The 20601-nt window shown below is 41.2% G+C and overlaps 1 protein-coding gene across 2 annotated transcripts; it reads left to right on the forward strand.

Moving 5' to 3' along the window:
* The first annotated feature begins 1211 nt into the window (after positions 1-1211).
* On the forward strand, positions 1212-20348 carry wizb (WIZ zinc finger b). 2 transcript variants are annotated; one of them, XM_079821977.1, is made up of 18 exons: positions 1212-1460; positions 1958-2138; positions 2381-2558; positions 2830-2914; positions 3051-3220; positions 3313-4827; positions 5632-5820; positions 6293-6769; positions 6889-7257; positions 10114-10257; positions 11858-12427; positions 13043-13507; positions 13629-14144; positions 14260-14781; positions 15103-15314; positions 15437-15728; positions 15823-15985; positions 16702-20348. In XM_079821977.1, exons 2-18 carry the CDS (start codon positions 2034-2036, stop codon positions 17030-17032), a joined length of 6303 nt encoding a protein of 2100 aa, XP_079678103.1. In that variant the 5' UTR covers positions 1212-1460; positions 1958-2033; the 3' UTR covers positions 17033-20348. The 2 variants fall into 2 exon arrangements, with proteins under 2 accessions (XP_079678103.1, XP_079678104.1); XM_079821978.1 differs by lacking the exon at positions 5632-5820.
* Positions 20349-20601: the final 253 nt, after the last annotated feature.

The following is a 20601-nucleotide window of genomic DNA, read 5'->3' on the forward strand; positions in this document are numbered from 1 at the left end:
TAGATGGATGGATGGATGGATGGATGGATGGATGGATGGATGGATGGATGGATGGATGGATAGATACAGACAGACAGACAGACAGACAGATAGATAGATCGAGACAGACAGGTAGAGAGACAGACAGATAGATAGACAGACAGACAGACAGATAGATAGATAGATAGATAGAGACAGATAGACAGACAGACAGATAGGCACAGACAGACAGATAGACAGACAGACAGACAGACAGACAGACAGACAGACAGACAGACAGACAGACAGACAGACAGACAGATAGATAGATAGATAGATAGATAGATAGATAGATAGATAGATAGATAGATAGATAGATAGATAGATAGATAGATAGATAGATAGATAGATAGATAGATAGATAGATAGATAGATATTAAAATGATATAGTATTAAAGACGTGGAAATTGTACAATATGACTTTAGATGGATGATAGACAGACAGATAGATAGATAGATAGATAGATAGATAGATAGATAGATAGATAGATAGATAGATAGATAGATAGATAGATAGATAGATAGATAGATAGATAGATAGAGACAGACTGACAGACAAATAGAGACAGACAGACAGACAGACAGACAGACAGACAGACAGACAGACAGACAGACAGACAGACAGACAGACAGATAGATAGATAGATAGATAGATAGATAGATAGATAGATAGATAGAGACAGACAGACAGAGAGACAGATAGATAGATAGACAGACAGACAGACAGACAGACAGACAGACAGACAGACAGACAGACAGATAGATAGATAGATAGATAGATAGATAGATAGATAGATAGATAGATAGACCTATTTATAAAATGTATTTTTCATGTAATTACTTAATAAATTATATAGTATTTATACATTATATAAATAAATGTTCTTACAAAATGTTGCAGTATTTTCTATTTTACATTTTTATATATATTGTGTGTATTTTAAGATGGTTCGATTATTTTGCAGTTTTTAAATGTAGAATTTTACATTATTTTACATTTATTACTCTTAAAATTAGCGACGTTTACAATAATGTCATTCAAGCACTAACAAATAGCCTCCTGAAATGTGTCAGCTTTCTGTACGCAACAGCGCCGTTATTACCGCATTGATCAGGAGTCGTTCATTTCTCAACCTGCTGTGAAAGAGTTACACCGTGGCTGATACATAAACTCCTCTCCCCTCCCCACCAACGTCACCATCCCTCCGAAACTAACAACATGGAGTCCGGTGTTTAGAGTGCAAAGGCGGTCTTCACCGTTAGCTAAACCTATATGCTTTTCCCGGTGCTCCTGAGGGAAGGCTGCGACGCTCCAGGACGCATAAAGCGCAACGCACACATGCTCTATAAGCGCCCGTGCGTTCGTGCCACTTGAATCCAAATAGGACATGGAGAAAGCGATGTGATTGGACGCAGAGGATTCCAAAGACAGGCCGCTTTCCGTGAGTGTTGCACAATTTCATCCTCACCCCACACATATCCAGAGAAATGTTTAACAGTTTCAGATTGTGGTGCTGGGGAAGGACAGCGTTTGCAGATGGTCCAGTATTAACATCGCAAGTAATAAACGCATGTGAACTACATAGACGAGCACCATATTTTCGGGAGCCGGTCTTTTTTTTTTTTTCTCCAGTAAAAAAAACGGCACCCTTTGATATTATCAACGTAGGAAATGAGGCATGATAAAATAGGTCAGAGTGATACTCCTCGGGAATTCAACACAAAAATTGAGTTATTCAAAGCACTCTTTCAAAGACTGAATAGCACATAGCACTGTGTATTTAAACCCACATTTACCTCATGCATTTGTGAACATCTTGCAAATGCTCATTTGAAGATTTTTTTTAAATACCCCATAAAATAATGAGACTTTTGTGCCTACTAGTCCATATTGCTTTCAATCTTAGATTGCATCTTAACTGTGTTTGTTTTTGTCCAGAAATGGAATTGCTCTTCATAATGTAGGACAGGAGAGGCGGACTGTAACTGCACACAAGCCAGTGCCCCAGAGGATCATGGATCCTGAGGATGATCTGTCGACCAGGGACCCCCAAGATCTGATGTCCAGCCAAGGGCTACTGCCTTCAACATCAACATCCTTACTCAACTGCACCTTCCTGGTATAGCTAAGGCCGTAGACAACGCTTATTTCTCTTTCCATTAATTTATTCAATTTTCCAATGAAAGAAAAAAACTGTATATGGGAAAAATATATATGGGAGTCATTGTTTTGATAGATACCTTTTTATCACATCGTTGCACCATTATTATATTTTTTATCTTTGTGTGAGAAACTTGCGACATTTTATCTCTCTCCTAAACGATGTATTGTTGGACTTGTTTCAACCCTCTGAACTTACAGGGGGGGTTATTGCATTGTGATGACGTGGAGAAGGGTGATGGAAATGGAGATTCAGAAGGTCCAAACTGCTTTTTCCCCACACTGGAGCATTGTGGTAAAGTACCGAGAAGTCCACGATCTTCAGCCTTTCCCTCATCTCTCACATGGGACTCGGACTCGGAGAAAGAAACCTTGGATGGTAATTGTCTCTCTGGTTCATTTTTACTTTCATGTCAGTGAAAAATACACGGGTGTCTACCTAAATCATAAGAAAAAAGAATTTGCAATCATTCAGCTACGTACAGGCTGAACTATTCTGTGTGTGTGTACTGTGAAACTTGTCTCGCTGTGAAAGTGTTTATGGTTTTGTCTGTCTACATGCTGTATTTATAACTGTGAGTCTACTGCTTTTTGTTAAGTCATGTGTATATTGTTTGTGTTCCTGTGTGGATTCCAATGGTTTATGTCAGAGGAAGAACTTCAGCACTTTTCTAACCCTCATGGTCTGGCTGCTCACAGCCCAGGGAGTCCCACCTCTGGACTACAACAAGACAGGTGAGATGCAGATGATTATATGGAACAACAGGTTTACAGAAAGGTGCATACATGAGGATTTTAAATATTGAGGGGTGTGGTGGAGATAAATATAGAGCTGGAACCTATTTATCAGTCTTAATTCTTATGCTTGCAGCTTTGACATTGATCCGTGCCAAGAACCTGTGGACACCAAGCACTTATTTCTTGATAAAATCCCACTTGCCCCCCTGGAGGTGGAAAATCAAGGCGATGTTACATACAGGGAGCCCACAACTACAGACTCCAGCCTGCCGAAGCGTGCAGCAAAACGTAAAAAAAAGAAAAGTACTGTACCTCAAAACACGTTTGAATTCATGTCAATGCCACTTTGTAAAATTAAAAAAATACTCAAGTCAATATTCCCTATTTACTTGCAGTGGCACAAGACAAAGTGAGCCGTCTACCAGATCCTACACCAAAAGAGGGATGCCAAAAAGAAAAGAAAGAGGAGCAGAAAGTCCTAAATTGTAGAGGGCGGGAAGAGAAGAACACCAAAGAGGCAGATGTATACACCTTCCCAGCAGACTCTGAGCCTGAGAGCCCACCACCTGGACCTTGGGCGCACTGCACCTTCATCCAGCGCAGAAGGAAAAAGAGGGCCATACTGAGGCCTTTCTCTGGTTTAGGCACCTGGCAACGCACAATGGGAGCCGGTAGAAAGACCAGGGGAAAGCCCTCTGGAGCAAAGCAGCGCAGGAAAACCACAAAGGATGGGGGAGGGATGTTCGAATTTGAAGAGGAAAAAACTGAGAAGGTAGGCAAGGGTAGGCAGAACGTAGCCAAGGGTAAGCAGAACTTAGTAGTAGTAGACCACCAACTGGACGGAGATCTCTCCCAAGAGATTTTCACATGTGTAGAATGTAGCATTTACTTCAAAAAACGTGCCCATCTACGTGAACACATGCGAGAGCACGGCCAGGTTGGTAGATCTGGGAAGAAATGGCAATGTGGAGAGAAAGAAGCTTGGAGCAGACATCTTAATAAAAATGCGTTTGAATGTATAGAGTGTGGTCAGGAGTTTGTAGACAAGGTACTGCTGCTAGATCATCACCGATGCCATGAGGAGTCGCGGCAGAAAATCCTTGAAGAGATTGGAAAATTAAATGAGGGGGAAAAGCGGGTGGCAGTGCAAGCCAGTTGCAGTAATGCACTGGAGCCGGTCACCCAAGAGTCAACAAAGGTCAAATGTGGCCAGTTTGTGTGTCTTGAGTGCAACTTTAGCTCTGATGTGCCTCAAGAGCTTTCCGAACACGCCAAGACGCACACCACCCGAAAAAGGGCTGGTGTTTATCGAACTTCGCCCCGCTTCCAGCAGAAATCCCGCAAGAAAGAACAGGTCCAGTCCTCTGCAGATGTTACACCAACTTTTGTCACTTCTCCTCTCAACAAGAGGTACCCCATTCGAGCATCCAAAAAAGCTAAAGAAACACAGCCCGACATCGCCCCTTCACAGTTGGACTCTAGTTCATTGTCTTGTCAAAGTTCTTCTGCAACCCCAGGAGAAGCCACAGACCAACCTGATAAAGCAACCCTGCATGCAAATACAGACCATGCGGAGGAGTCGAAACAAATAGGAGAGACATCTCTGGCTAATCCTATGGAAGAGAATGTTCTACAACCTCCGCATCTCATGTCTCCTCCCCCACATCCAAAGGCTGTTCCGCGGCGTAAGGATGTGGCATTCAAGAGCATAGGAAAAAAACGCTCGGTCCGGGCCGCAAAGAATAAACTGGGGCGCACAAGAGCGAGTACAAGACTTGATCCTAAGTCAACCCTGATTACCGGTGTAAAAAAACAAGTCCAAATCTCAAACCAGACTGCAGATAAGGGCCAGAAAGAAGACATTCCAACATCAGAACCAGAGCATGATCCAAAACAAGACTCCAAAACAGGTAAATCAATAACAAGTTATAACACCAAGACCGGTCAATGCTCAGCTGTGTAGATAAACTGGTAAGGTGGTAGCAATGGCAGGGCACAGAAACAGATGTGTGCACTTAGACAAAAAATGTAATGCACTGCGAGTTGCTTTAGATAAGGTGTTTGCTAAGTGCATAAATGCAAATGCTAATACTTAGCATTGTCAACAGCATTTGTGTCAAGTAAACTATACTTGTCAATGCAACACTTACGCAGGGAACAAGAGAGGCTGCAAAATATCATAAACTAATGGTATATTTATTATGAAATTATTAATGCATTTTCAGAAATGTCTTGTTTTTATTTTCCATAAATTTCTCACCATCCACTTATAACATTGTCACGTTAATTCATTCTGTCATTGTTCTTCTGTCTTTGGTCTTGGAGTGATGCATGCTTATGTGTACTGTATGTATTGTTGTGTTATTGTGATGCCTAGATTGTGTAGTGGAACCTCCTGTCCGATTGACCATTGGTTAAAGGAGTGACTCTCCCTATTCCATTGGCCAGTTATTATAGATGTGAGGTGTAACTTCCTGTTCCATTGGCCAACGCTGTTGGTGGTATAGTGACCTATTTCATTAAATTTGTATTGTAGGAGAGGAACAGTTAACCGAATCAGTGGCCATAGTCAGCAAGGACCAATATTTGGATTGGGGGTAAATGCCAAGCCTTGAAATCCTATAAGCACATAGTTCACATGAGTCGTGCTTGGCCATAAACTCAGGGAAACCCCAGGTTTCACCCTGGTCTGAACATGGTCCCTTCCCCTGCAGACCCTGTGGAGGTGCCTGCCCTGGCCTTGCAGCTGAAGAGCAGCTTCTCAGCCAGCCTCCGAGGGGCAGCAGAGAGGCTGGGGCTGCTTGAGGGGCAGCAAGCCCAGCTAAGAATCAAGTTACCACTCGTCCTCATAGAGTCTCTCAGCTCTGACCTCCAAACTCCCCTCTCATACATCAGGGTGATGGGTGAGTGATGAGCAGAGCCACAGAGATCTTAAACGGTTGCAGAGTAGTCCGTAGTCAGGCCAGAATTCTGTCGTCGTTTACTAACCATATTGTTGTTCCCAAACCCATATGACTTTCTTTCCTCTATGGAACGCAAAAGGAGACATTATGAATGGACATCACAATACTTTTCCTCTTTTTTTGGAGCCCCTGACCGCAACATGTTTTTGTTGTATAGAAAAGAGAAGCATGAACAGTCTTCAAAATATCTTGTTTCGTGTTTCATAGGAAGTCATTTGTGTTTGAGACAACTTGAGGGTGAGTAAAAGAAAACAGAATTTCCATTTTAGATCAACAATTCCTTTGAATCAGCTTGTTGTCATTCTCATTGCATCCCATCACATTTTGTTTGTATTTAACCACCAAATTGTGCAATAACGGTCTGTTAACTGGTAACTGTTAAACACTCTTTAACACTCCACTTTCACCTCAGGGAATGAGCCGCCCGCCACTGCTCTGGATCTCAAAGCCAGCTCCTCTCCACCAAAGAAGAGCTGCAAAAAGCTTGAAGCACAGGAGGAGGAACCCAAACTCAAAAAAGACAAATCTGATAGTCAGGGGAAGAGCGGAGAAGTCACACTTGTTGCTGCAAAACTAGAGGATGGTGGTGATGATGATAATGATGATGATGACGATGAAGAAGATGATGAAGAAGATGTTGTAAATCGTCTTATTGGTGCATTAACTGAGGAAGATGATGAAGATGATGATAGCGAGGGGTTGTTCAAGAGTGTGGAAAGAAAATGCCCTTATTGCCCAGATCGATTCCATAATGGCATCGGACTAGCCAATCACATTAGGGGTCACCTGAACAGAGTGGGTGTCAGTTACAACGTTAGGCACTTCATCTCCCCAGAGGAGGTTAATGCCATTGAGAAGAAATTCTCCTACCAGAAAAAGAAGAAAAAAGGTAAATGTAAATGTTTATGAACTTGATATCTCATGAAAGTTTATTTTCCATATCTGCGATACAGAACCAAGGGCTTGTGTAACTTGTTTTGATGTTATACTTTCCATTGCCACCTCTAGTTGCCAACTTTGACCCGTCGACCTTCAGCGTAATGAGATGCGAGTTCTGCAGCGCCGGCTTTGACACCAGGGCTGGCCTCTCCAGTCACGCCCGAGCCCATCTCAGAGACTTTGGCATCACCAATTGGGAAGTTACGGTTTCTCCCATTAATATTCTCCGAGAACTTTTCGCCAAGCATCCAGATCTTGTTCTACCCACTGCTCCCACTCATGCTCTCCAGTCAAGTCAAGAGCAAAACTCTGACGAAGAGCAAGAGAGCAGGGAAGATATGAAAGATGAGGAGAACATGACTGCAGATCTTGCCACTCTTTCCTCTGACTCTCCAAAACAGCACTGGAAAGAAGAGCACAATATCAGTGAACCAGAGGGTAAGTGAATGGAGTTTAAATCTTCTTGATTTCTCAAAGAATTAAAAAAAGATTAAAGCTACACTGTGTAACTTTTTTAGTTTATTCTTAGCTAAAAACACTTAGTTCTTTCAAAAATACATGTGCTCATTAATGTATATTTACTTCTTTCAAGTAATAAAGTATTCTCGTAAGTTTATAATATGCCATTGAAAATACATACGGGTGAGGGGTTCGAATGCGGGTCGCCATGTTGCCCCTCCATCTTGAAAGTACATTAGCCAAAGAGGGACATACGCGTAAATTCAAGCTTCGCCTTTCGCGTTTTAACACTCGATGACACCGTGTCGAATGTGGACGAGGTCAAACTGGAAGCCATGTTAATCTTGGACTAAATCGGCCACCGTAGGAGTTAAAACGAAATCGGAATTGAGAGGAACAGAAACTAATATTCACTGGATGGTCATATACCTTTTCACCGCTAGATGGGGGAAAATATCACACAGTGTAGCTTTAAGCCATGGTCATTACATATTTCTTACTTGCTAAGTTATTTAAATTACTCCAAAAATGGCTGTTAGAAATAATGATGCACAAAGAAAAAAATACATGATTTATCTTTTGGCAAGAAATATTTTAGATTCTGTCATTACTAAAATGCAAGTTTATTTGTACAAAAAGGTCATATGTTCTTGCTTCTATTGAAGCACAAGATGCTCTTTGGACAATGCGGTTTTGCACAAACCTGTAGAGTCCATAGTTCAATTACATGCTGTCATTAAAGCAAAATGGTGGACATATAAATTCAGCCATAATATAATTTGCAATGGAAAAGTTTGTATTGCACTAGAAAAAAATTCAAAACTGTAGTGTCAGATGTCTTTTCAAATGTTGATGTGACAATATGTTCTTGCTCATAAGTTACGTTTCTTTTACATGAATAGCCTGCCCTTTGCACTAAAGAGAGAAACCTCAAAAGCTTGTGGATGCCTTGGGATTTTTGTAATGCTGTCTGGGGCAGTTGTTTGTATGGTGCAGGACACTTGGTAATTTCTTAACGCAACCTTCATTAATGTAATTGATGTCTGGCATTTAATATTTAGCCTAGTCTCCGCCTTTATTCGGTTCGTCACGCCTTGGTGCGTTAGTGCATGTGTGCGGGGCAAAATGGCTGCTTCCACCTCCCCGCAGACACAAACAATAGCGGAAAAATTGTCTGAGTATAGGTGCTGTAATAAGTCCGATGCGCTGCAGCCGCTGAATGGTGAGTGCATGCACTTCCGCGCCGTGCATGGGGATGCATGAGAGATGTTAATGCTCGGAGCCTCGACACTTTTCAACCTTACATGGCATGCAATCGTGTTAACATTTAAGACAAGCTCCTGTCATACCCGATGTGCGCTTTAAATGACTGATGCCTGAAATGGTCTAGTCTAGTGAGACGGAGTGCACGTACGAAAGCGACTCATCATCATTCCCCTGCTGTCTGGACACTTTTCTTTTTGATCTGAAAAGTCAAGATGTGTGTTATTATGCGCTCAGGTACTTAATAAACGCAGTTTTTGATGTCCTGTCAAAATGACGGCTTCTTTTTTCAGTGTATGTCTTTATGATTACCGAAATTAGGCTGTCTTCGCCATTTTACTTGAGGTGCTTTTTTTAATGTTGAAATGGAGCGCGCTATGCTTTATTCTTTTCCTCGAGGCTTATTTCTTTTTCCGCGCGCTTTCAGAAAAAAAAGACGTTTTTGAAAAGAATAATGACAACGCTGCTTGTCTTCTTTTGTTGTCCTGGATAAGTTATTAAACGGTGGACTTTCATGTTTAACTTATGGCATTTAATACCCTTTGTCTCTTGGTCTGGTTATTCCATATGCGATTACAGGGAATTTTCATTTTAAGTCTGAGGAGGAGAAAAAGAGCTGATGTTGCTAGAACTGGGTCTAGGACAGATCAAATGACAGAACAGAAACGCCCACCGCAGGAACGCGTTCACAGCTTATTATATTGAATATGCTGAGAAGAGCAAGACCAGCAGGAGCTTCAAAAGAAAAACACTGTGTGCTGCTTGAATGTTTTAGGCCTGCTGAATTTGCCTCTGGAGTGATAAAGTATCGGTTGTATGTTCGTCTAAGACTTGAGCAATCTAAATAAAACAACTCTTAAGTCAGTTGTTTAATAATCTAGTTGTCAATACATGTAGTTAAACTAGTAAAGTAAGTCCTGTGGCTTTTTGCAGTTCAAGACTATTGCTTAGACAAACTTCTGATATTAAATCATAAGGTACAGCTGTTTTAAAAATACTAAATCAGTAACTGAGTTTATATGCTTCCCAAAAAATGCAATCTAAGTACCGTGAAAGCACAGGACAAGGCTTAGCAGGGTAATGGGTTGGGCTATGTCCATTTAAGGTGCTTGTGAGAAAAATAGAAATAATTGTTTTGACAGATACATTTGTTACGCCTTTGCCAAAAGAAGTGGAAGACTGATGTTATGAAATCTGATCGGAAATGGTGGTTGACTGTAATCTCAGAGTTCAAGAAATTGATGTGAATTTTAAGAGCTATTGAAGTGATTTATTTAATCTTTTGCTGAAATGTATTGACATTTTGTGATTGCCCTATAAGTTGCTGTCCCGGTAATGAAAAAATATTTACCCGGTGTCTTTGAACAAATCTCTCAAAATCATGTGGCCCGCCAATTAAGCGTGAATTAATTATGAATGATTTTATTTCATTATTTATGTGCATATGGTTAAGGGAACGCTAGTTACAGTTGATCTGTGGGAAACATTCACTTGAGACCTTTGGGGTTGTCCTTGCAAGACTTTGATTATTTAGCTAATTTAAATATGTTGTCTCCGTCTGTGCATATTCAGGTGGGGAGGAGGCAGAGGATGAGGAAGAGGAAGAAGAGGAGGCCCAAATGTCCCTTACAGATAAGTTGGCCACAAGTCCAGAAGAAAAGACCCTGTTCTCTATAGAGGAACAGAGCCCTGAATCTAAAGAGACAGATTCTATGGGTAATTGAATTTGAGCCCAACTCTTTTAATCTACTCTTAAAGGAATAGCTCACCCAAAAATCCAGAAATATTCTTTAAAAATGCACCTTTATTGTTCCACAGAAAAATAGAAATTCATACAGGTTTGGAATTAGGGGTGGGCAAAATACCAGTAGACATGATTAACCGGTAGAAATTTTGGACTATCGTTTCTTTTGCGGTTCTGCTCATGTGACGTTGCTATGCTGCGCGGTCACGAAAGCTTATCATTTGCATGCATTTTTAAGCACTGCGGTTTAAAAACAGGTGATTTGAAACCATTGAAGTGCAATTAGCATCGAAAGAGAACTCATTTTAGTATATGCGCATGCACACTCTCTTAAAAAGACTCTCTGTGTTCGAAATCGAATACTTCCCTACTATATAGAATGCAAAAAACAGTATGCCAACAGAGTAGTATGTCCAAATACATAGTATTGAAATACAGTAGGCGAAAAGTCCCTGGGTGACCTATTACTTCCGGTGAGATTCTGAAGTGTGCATTCTATGGACACTTTACTATCCCATGAGGCCACAGGAGAGGATTTATGAATGGAGGTGAAGGGACGCTGGTAGGTCATATGATAATGACAACATGGCGGATGTAGTACGTCCAGATTACATTCATACTACACACATTCATGCTATATAGAACATACTTTTTTAACGGTCATCAAGTGTAGTACCTACTCAGTATGCAATTTCAGACGCAGCTACTGTTTCTTCTCAGTGCTGTCATGAAGCTGCTCCGCGACATGAAGCTACCGCTAATAGATCGTGTGAGAACTGAACTGAGTGTGTTTTTCCGCCTAATTGGGCTTGAACGGTTAAATACATACCTATGTGTCAAAGGGACATGTATTTGCAGAGTCATTTATGTCTTAAGTGAACGTAAACAGTTGAGAAAGAACAATGCATGAGTGTAATGTATCCGTGCAGCCGTTCTTAAAGTGACAGGATGCAAATTGACCTGCTGTCATTATTAATGCTAATCAAACAACAAAAAAAGATAGAAAATCTCTCATTGCTCTTGATATATATCATTATTGTGAAATAAAATTACCCATATCGTGATATAAGATTTTGGTCATATCGCCCACCCCTATTTGGACTTGATATTGAGTAATTGTGGACATGATCATATATTTTTGGATTAAGTATTCCTTTAAAAACACCTGAAGTCGCTAGTGTTCGTTTCATGTACATGAATATTTGAGCTGATGGGATGATTTGCCCTTATTAGCCTGGTCTGTCATCTTGATTTTTCTGTCTTTTTACGTGACATTTATCAACTAATCAAAATTCGTTTGGTTTCCACAGTGGAGAGTCAGTAAATTACTATTTACACTACTGTGCAATCATGAAAAGACCAAATGTTAAGGCCCTCCAAGACTCAATTGGGAAGGATAACTATCTGATCACCTCAGGAGGTGGTTTGAGATGCATACAAGATAAAACGCATTCCAAGTGTAAATGTTCCTGTTGTTCAAGCCATGCTTACACAATTGGTTAGCAATCTATCAAAATCCATGAAGTGAATAAGTTTAGATAAGTCTTGAATCACCATTTCTCTGTTTTCCAGGCTCCAACTTGTTGAAATGTGAGTTTTGTGGTGCTACCTTCGAGACACGTCGTGGTTTGTCCAGCCATGCCCGCTCTCACCTACGCCAGCTGGGCGTTGGCATGTCGGAGAACAGTGGAGCACCCATCGATCTCCTCTACCAGATCACTAAGGAACGTTCCATTGATGCATGCTTCACTGGCACCTCCCCTACTGTGGAATCATCTAAGAAGCCCCAGCACCATGCCCCTATTGTTCCTATACCTAGCCCCACAAAAGATGTTGAACCTGAAGAAGGACTGCTGGACACCAAGCCCCCTGTCCCGTTTTCTGTTGCTGGTTCCACTATTAAAGTTTCCTCTTCCCCAACTACTCCATCCGCAGCTGGCTCTCTGCCTTCCTCTCCATTTGTAAAGTCTCGATCCCCTTCCCCAGTGCTGAGAAAGGCTCCCATCTCTTCCTTACTACCCGTGTCTTCCCCACTGCGATCCCAGGAGCATAAGGTCTTGGGAAAGAACCAGTCTACAAACCTCTCCAGTCCAACCAAACCATTCTGGGCACCACAAGAGACAGATGCCCCTTTGAACCTTAGTAAGAACGCATTTAATGAACTAAATACTAATAAAGAATTTCAACAAATTGTTTGCGATTTGTTTTTATAGTGTTGGGGTCATCAATTGATCCTTGCACATTATGGGCCAGATTTACCAAACAGGGCAAATTAGAGTAAGAACGCAATTCCAAAAAAAGATGTAGATGGGAGTGGAAAGTTCTGTGTGATCTACTGACGACGCGCAAATTAAAAAACATAGCCAAATCATTTCCATAATGACCAATGCAATCTACCAAGAGCAGTGCAAATTAGCGTCTGGTTTAATAAATGTTTTTTTTTGCAAATACCAGTAAATTGATTAAAGCAAAGTCCCGCAAACCTTGGTAAATCACCTAGCATGATTCCTTTAAATAATCTCCTTCCATAAATGTTGCGTCTGAAAGGGAAGCTCCTATGAATGCATATGCAATAAGGTCAGCTGCAAAAATCACCCTGTCTACCCCTTTTTGATACATTTTTAACTGCATTTAAAAAAAAATCCTGACAGTAGTTTTTTTTTTTTTCAGCACAAACTGTTAGTAAATCTGGCCCTTATTGTCTGTCTGTCCTTACAATCTCTTCAACTTTTCTGTTCCTCTCACTTTCTTTTCTAGCGATGGATGTGGACTCTAAAGACATTATTTGCCAGTTGTGTGGTGCATGGTTTGAAACAAGAAAAGGCCTTTCGAGTCATGCTCGTGCCCATTTGCGCCATTTTGGAATTGAGTACTCTGAATCCAAGGGCTCCCCCATTGACTTACTCAACCGGTTCATCTTGACTGATGACTTTAAGCACAGAGCAAATTCTTTTCTCTCCGATGGTCCTGAGGACCTGAGGTCCCAAAAGACCAGTATGACTTCCCTGTTACCCTCGACTTCTACTTCTTCCTCTAAGAGACCTACTGCCTCCAGCCCTGTCCTATATAAAACAGCAACTTCTTCTTTGAAGACAACTATTGGCTCCAAAGCTACCTCGTCTTCTACCCATACCCTATTGGGTCCACCCCCAAAGAAGCTGAAACCCTCCTCTTTGCAGGTCCTTCGCTTCAGTGGTGGGGAAGTGATGTCCTTTCCTATAGGTAACAACTTTTACGTGTTTTTGCATGTCCTTGTTTGTTCTTTACTTCCTCATTTAAATAAGGTAGTTTACACACCTAAACTAACTTAAGTCTGATAGATTGTTCTGTACACTTCTATCAGAGCCAATGAAAGATGTGGGCTGCGAATTCTGTGGGGAACTTTTTGAGAACCGAAAAGGCCTCTCCAGTCATGCTCGTTCCCATCTGCGGCAACTTGGCATCACCGAATGGTCTGTAAATGGCTCACCTATTGACACACTGAAAGAGATTATAGTCCGTCGAGGCCTACCGTCCATCATGCCTCTGAAGTCCCCCAAATCCCCCTGTTCTTCTCCGGGCCTAGGACTCCCTCGGCCAGTGGTCCAGTCCTCTTCCCCACCAGGGAATGTTCTTGGGCGCCTGCCATTCCACTTTGCCAAAACACCAAGCCACAATCAGCCTACTAACCGCAAATTGTCTCCTTTGACATCTGCTGCCAGTTCCCCCCTAACAGTAGAGTTTGTTAAGCCAAAACCAGAGCCTGAAATTGTGGAAGTTACCATGAAAGGATCAGACATGGGAGTAAATAAAGGCTATAGCCCAGAGCCACTACATTCCAGTTTAATTACTTCAGATAATGTTTATCCAGTCAACTTGGGTAAGTTTTTTTTCACACCTGTGGTGTATGTTTGTTTGTTTACTTTTATAATTTTTAATGATGTTAATGGATTACTGAATCATATGTTGTCATTTTACTGTCTTTCCTCCTACAGTCATGACTCAGGAGAAGGAACCTTCCCGTGATATTCGCTGTGAATTCTGTGGTGAATTCTTCGAAAACCGCAAAGGACTCTCAAGCCACGCACGATCACACTTGAGGCATATGGGTATCACGGAGTGGTCTGTGAATGGCTCGCCAATTGACACTCTGTGGGAAGTCATGAGGAGACAGGGCACAACCCCTGCATCTGTTGCCTTGGGCATAAAGGAGGAACCGGGACAGGATGGTGGTCCAGGCTATCAGACCTCTGCCCTGTCCCGCAAATCACCTCTTAATCTGCTCCACTCTGGTTCGCGCCTCCATAAACATGGGCTGGGAAGCATGGCCTTGTCCCCTACCTCACCTGTGGGGAAGATTTTTAGAGTGTCTCCGCTGAAGAAGAAGGTGCTGATGGAGGAGGGACAACCAGGAGAGAAGACACTGCTCGTCCAATCTAAAAACTTCTCGCCTCCCCCACAGGACTATTCCTTTAAGGGTAAAGCCTCAACAGAGAAGCATGGAATAGGCCACATGGGTAAGGGTATATTTTTGTAAGACTCCTTATTTGGTTCTTCTCCGTGACATTGTTTGAAGACTATTTGTCATTGACTTTGTTGCTTCCATGTTTGCAGAAGAATGACTCTCAAATAAATAAAAGATCCCAAGTCAGACTTAAAATAGAACTAAGTTGGTGGTTATAAGCAAAAAAAATATTAAAAATGACCCTATTTGTTTTTTATAGATGTTTCTGGTCTTATTGGAAAATATTCATAGTTTTTTTTGGCAGTATTTTTTCTCTCCTTGTTGATTTACTCAAAAACAATGTGACTTCATCTTTTTTGTTTTTCCTCTTCAGATGCTAGTTGTGAACTCTGTGGGTTCTACTTTGAGAACCGGAAGGCATTGGCCAGTCATGCTCGGGCACATTTACGACAGTTTGGCGTGACAGAGTGGTGTGTAAATGGTTCGCCTATCGAGACGCTGAGTGCCTGGATTCGCAGCCGTCCACAGAAGGCAGCAGAGATGCAGCAAAGTTATGCACAAGGAGCCCGCTATGCCCAAAAGAAAGTATGAAAGCAACTAGAACAATTTTGTGATGCTTTACTACTCTCCAGTAATTGCAATTCTGTTGTGTTTAGCTGTGAAAATAGTCTTTTTATATCAATAAAGATGTATGTATTCTTTTACAGAGGAGCAGTTCCACTCTCTTACCATCCTGTAACTCTGACCCTACAACTCCTGTTTCCCAAAAGCCTTCTGTGCCCAAATGGGCATCTCTCACTTTGCCTCAAAAGAGGGCAATTGGACGGGACGCCAACAGTTGTTCATGGGGGTTGTCATCGCGGGGAACAGACGCAAAAAGCAGGAGTGGAAGTTCCACTCAGCATGACCTTATTCCACAGCCTGTCGGCCATCATTCCAATAACACACTTCCACATGCACAGGTGGCCCATAGTGAACTCAACGTGCGTTTGCCACGAGGTCTGAGCAAAACTTTACCTTAATCTCTTCGTCTTCCTTTTTTCCCTATGTATTTGCAAAATTGTACCTGAGCTGCCGATTTCATTCTCTTAAGGATTTGAGAGACGGCCACTTAAACACCCGTCACATGCTGAAGGAGGGGAGGGAGAGAGTGGCCCCCCGAAGCCTCGCTCCAGTACCGTTCCTGCCCTTGTGCCAAAGCCCACCTCCACCCCACTGGTTAGACTTGTGGGTAAAATTTACTCACTCAAGTGCCGGTAAGTTGTACTTGCATATTAAATCTTGTCTATAACCTAGTGAGCTGCCTGGATATCGCGAGCCTACTAACTAGAATGCTAATCGAATTGCAACCTAGTAAATTAATCTTGTAGAATGATCTAGAATCATAGATCTAAATCGATAAATAAATTTGGTCTAAAACTTTGTGTTTATATTTTGGAGCAATCTTTGTGTTGTGAGCATGCCTATTATGCCTTAATATCTTGGTAGTCAGTTAATTTGGTTTTTGAACAGCTAGAGTACATGTAGTTTAAGATCATATTTATGCCCTTAGTGTAGATGAAGCCTTGGTATGTTGATAGTATTTTTAAATATATATATATATACATACACACACTGAACAAAATTATAAATGTAACACTTTTGTTTTTGCCCCCATTTTTCATGAGCTGAACTCAAAGATCTAAGACCTTTTCTATGTACAAAAGGCCTATTTCTCTCAAATATTGTTTAAAAAATCTGTCTAAATCTGTGTTAGTGAGCACTTCTCCTTTGCTGAGATAATCCATCCACCTCACAGGTGTGGCATATCAAGATGCTGATTAGACAGCATGCTTATTGCACAGGTGTGTCTTAGACTGGCCACAATAAAAGGCCACTCTAAAATGTGCAGTTTTATATATATTATATATAATATATTCTTTTTACAAATGTGTAAGCCCACAGAACCTTATTTGTAATTAATTTCTTTTAGGTTCTGTGACATGGAGTTTCACGGCCCTCTCTCGGTACAGGAGGACTGGATCAGGCACCTGCAACAGCACATCCTCAATCTTAACTACAACAAGACTGCATCACACGCAAACGACACTCCTGCCCAAAGTGACACTCCTGCTCCAAACCCCATAGTCTCAGCTGCTACCTCCACTTCCACTACAACCACAGCTCCAGTCGCGACCCCATCCACGCCCTCCCCAATGCCCACAACCATGCCCACTTCACCCTCCACACCTACACCCACTCTCAACCACGCCTCTGTGGGGCGGCCGGCCACAGTAGAGCCAATTCCTTCGCCTGCAAATTAGACCATGTTTCCCTCCTACATATGTATGGGATGCCGTTATTTTCACCAGTTATATTCCTAATTAAGTTTCTGTATTGCTCATCTTTGAATAATATCTCTGATCAAAGGGAGAGATTTTTAGAAAATTCTCAGCTAGCGACCTACTTACCCTGACCTACATCACAAGCATCTGTTATGATTCAGGCGTGAGGTAGGTGTGTTGCCATGACAGTTCTCATCTCCCTTTAGCTCGAAAGGATTGATCATTATTTATGAACAAACAAACAAAAATCACAGTATAATGCAACTTTTTCATGCATAAGTTTTGAAAAGGAGAAAGAGTATGTGGTGAGTTCAGTTCTGTAAGCTACCTGGCCCTTATGCCCAATGCCTAAAATGTGTCGTTCAAGATTAACTCTTAAGACTACAGCAAAATCGTTTAGCTTACCTAATATATTGTTAAATTGTTGACAAATCAGAATAACAATCAAAAAGGCACAGACATAAAACTATAAAGCACTTAAACAAAAGGCCTTGACCCTTTGAAACAAAGCTTTTTCTGTTTCTAGCATTTGCAAGTTCACAGTTTTGTAGCTGTTTTAACTGTGATAATTGAGTACAAGCTTGCACTGCCATGCAGTTATAAAAAGATTTGGGAAGTTTGTTTTAAGCAGACACGGGTCTTGTTTACACCTGGTACTAAGATGCGTTTTGGTCGATCGGATCACAGGTGTAAATAGGGTGTAAACGGACCAAATACAGGTAAACAGAGTCTAAAATGTTTTGAGCTTGTCCACTTTTGACCACTTCCAGAGGTAGTTGAAAACGCATTTGACCGGATTGCTTTCGTAGTGTAAACTCTCATATGATCAAATGCATTCAAACCATAGATATACATAATAAAGGCTAGATGTCTCGCCCGCGCTGCTGGTCAATGGAGGTCGACATTGTCACAGTCAGCTCGCCATAGTCAGGTACCATAGTCAGGTACCATAGAGCCCGCCAGAAAGCTTTCCTGTGACAAGATGGCCGCCGGTGATGACGTTAGAGACTCCGCCGTAAGACACCTAGCCTTTATTATGTATATCTATGATTCAAACAGCCATAAAAGACGCCTACTCTCCGCCTACTGACTTAACATTATGTGAAGCACGTTAGCAAGACGGGATTTAAACTTTGTCGGCTAAAGACCCAAGTTTTGGTTTGAAGACAAAAAACGTACCAAGCACAATGTTCTCTCACCATTCCTGATTTCTAACACACACTCACCGCGTTCGGCGAGGTCTTGCGGCTCTTAGAGCAGAAACGAAAGCTTGTCTGCGGGCGCGTTCATACTGTATATAAATTGCGTGAGCTTATTTTGTCAATTAGATTGAAATATCTGAAAAAACACAACCTATAGACCCTCCCCTCAAAGATCCCCGTCTCAAAAGAGCACCAGGTGTGAACGGGAATGTGTCTCCCTCGTCTACTTGTGATCCGATCGACCCAAACACATCTTAATACCAGGTGTAAACAGGACTATGAATGGGTTCATATCAAAGTGATGCTTTTCCTTTTCTGTTAATGATCCCTCTGCAATCTAGATGTTTATATTCTCAGCCGAATCTTGGCACTTAGAGCTGATCAAATTTGTCTGGAACCATTTGCTGCTAAATATTTAAATAAGCTAAGCACACTTAGTTAAATGCATTGTTTTAGCACGTCCAAGATTTGTACAAAATAAGCATGAATTCCGTCATGCCTTCCAGTCGTATCCGAACATACTGTACGTATTTATGCCTTCATTGCTCTTTCGTACGGCACATTATTTTGTAGCACATTTGCACAAATTTATGCGATGCTTTGCATAATGCTTCGATGAATTTGATCCTAGATCGCTCCATTTTCACTACAGCTTTCTTGTTAGTTCTGTGCTTGACACAATGTAAACTCCAAATGAAACGGTTGACGCAGCGGTCGAAAAGACTTCTGGTTGCTTTTTAAATGATAATGAAGCTTTCTGAGAAATTGCCTTGGAACAAGTTGATGAACTGAAGTATTTTAGTCTTATAAAAGTGACTTTTTTTTCTTTCTCCAGATTTCAAGAGAGCCCAAATGTACGGCTCTTTTGAATGTTGAATGAACTGAACCATTTGGCTACACTACATTGAATGTTTTACAAGAGTAAAAAGTCGATGCACTTTTATCTGCAACGAATTAGGGAGCGTTCGTGTGTTTCAACTCTTGTATATATAAATATATATATTTTGTTTTTCTGAGCATAAAGTGCTAATTGCCTGTGTATGACGAAGTTTTTCCCTGTACCAATCTGAAGGCGTTTTCACAAAAGCAAAAGCAAGAAAAGGATTTTAAGAACTGTACATTTGCCAGTGTCAGAATGTGCCAAAGAGAACGTCACACATGTTTTGGTAGCTTTAGCTTTTTCAAGTTTTTTGCAAGTCCCCGTTCTGTTTTGTCTTTGAGCAGTAGACGGTGGCAGCAGATTTGCTGCTGTGGATTTGCTTTAAAATGAATAGAAATTGACAATTGAGTATAGTCTACTATAGGTGTACACTATACAAGTTCACCATACTCGTGGTGCCTGATTCATCCACTGTCGATTTTTGCTGCAGATACAGTGACTGCCTCCCAAGCGTACGAGTGCTTTTGGTTATGTTTCCATATCTACACAGGGAAGCAATAACAAACCGGTCCACTACGGATGTTTGTTCCAGCTTTCACGACTCAACTCTGACTGTTAGGTTTTTAGTATTCCAAAAGGGAATATCATTGATATATCTTACCTAACATATGTATAGTCCAGAAGAAGATATTAACAGTTTAACACTTCAAATGTGATCTTTGTGAATTTATTTCGATTTTTAATGCTGTGTATTTTTAAATGAGATGTGCATTCCTTTACTTGCAGTTACATACCAGTGGAATAGATCAGTGTTTTATTTTTAAGTACATTTGGTGCTCATGCGAAACGAGTGGATGTGAATGGGTTTTTAATTGAAGATTGTTTCAAAGGGAGATTGTCAAGTCCTTGTGCGAGGACTCTAAAAAACGTGTCTTAAATGCAACTGCTATGTACGTTATGTTGTTGGTTAGTTGGGTCATTTTGTGACTGTTGCCCAGTTGGCATGTGCTTCACAGCTGATGGTGTAAGATCTCTTAAAGATCTCCCCGGCTGGTTTAGACTGCAGTCTCTGTACAAGTATTTGTGTTGTATGAGAGAGAGAGGAAAACATGACTTTTTCTGGCTGAAAGAGAGAAACGCCATGGAAGTGTTGACCAGAGAAAGATTCATGTGAATCTGCTCTTGAATGAAAATCATTAAATGTGATCTAAAATCCCAGCATGTTGTGCACTCGTCATTTTTTATTCATAATTTGTGATCAACAACACCCTGATTTCATTGGATTGAGTGCAACGTTCCTTTGCATAAGTCTTATCAGCACTGCTGGGTCTTGTAAACAGTACGATGGCAAAACAAACAGTTGGTAAATGGTTAAAGTGGATATGATTGGAACACAGTGATAACAACTTCCTGAACTGCTGTTGTAAATCTGTAAAATAAATGCCGTTTAACATGAATAGGGCACA

Source organism: Gobio gobio (genome assembly GCF_949357685.1).
Source record: "Gobio gobio genome assembly, chromosome: 1".
NCBI classification, from domain to species: Eukaryota; Metazoa; Chordata; class Actinopteri; order Cypriniformes; family Gobionidae; genus Gobio; species Gobio gobio.

Excerpts from the sequence above, each read along its gene's own strand:
- wizb (XM_079821977.1), top strand. The coding sequence starts at position 2,034 with ATGGATCCTGAGGATGATCTGTCGACCAGGGACCCCCAAGATCTGATG. Across the intron at positions 4,828-5,631 it reads AAAACAAGACTCCAAAACAG|ACCCTGTGGAGGTGCCTGCC; the intron begins GTAAATCAATAA and ends CTTCCCCTGCAG. Across the intron at positions 14,782-15,102 it reads GCATGGAATAGGCCACATGG|ATGCTAGTTGTGAACTCTGT; the intron begins GTAAGGGTATAT and ends TTTCCTCTTCAG.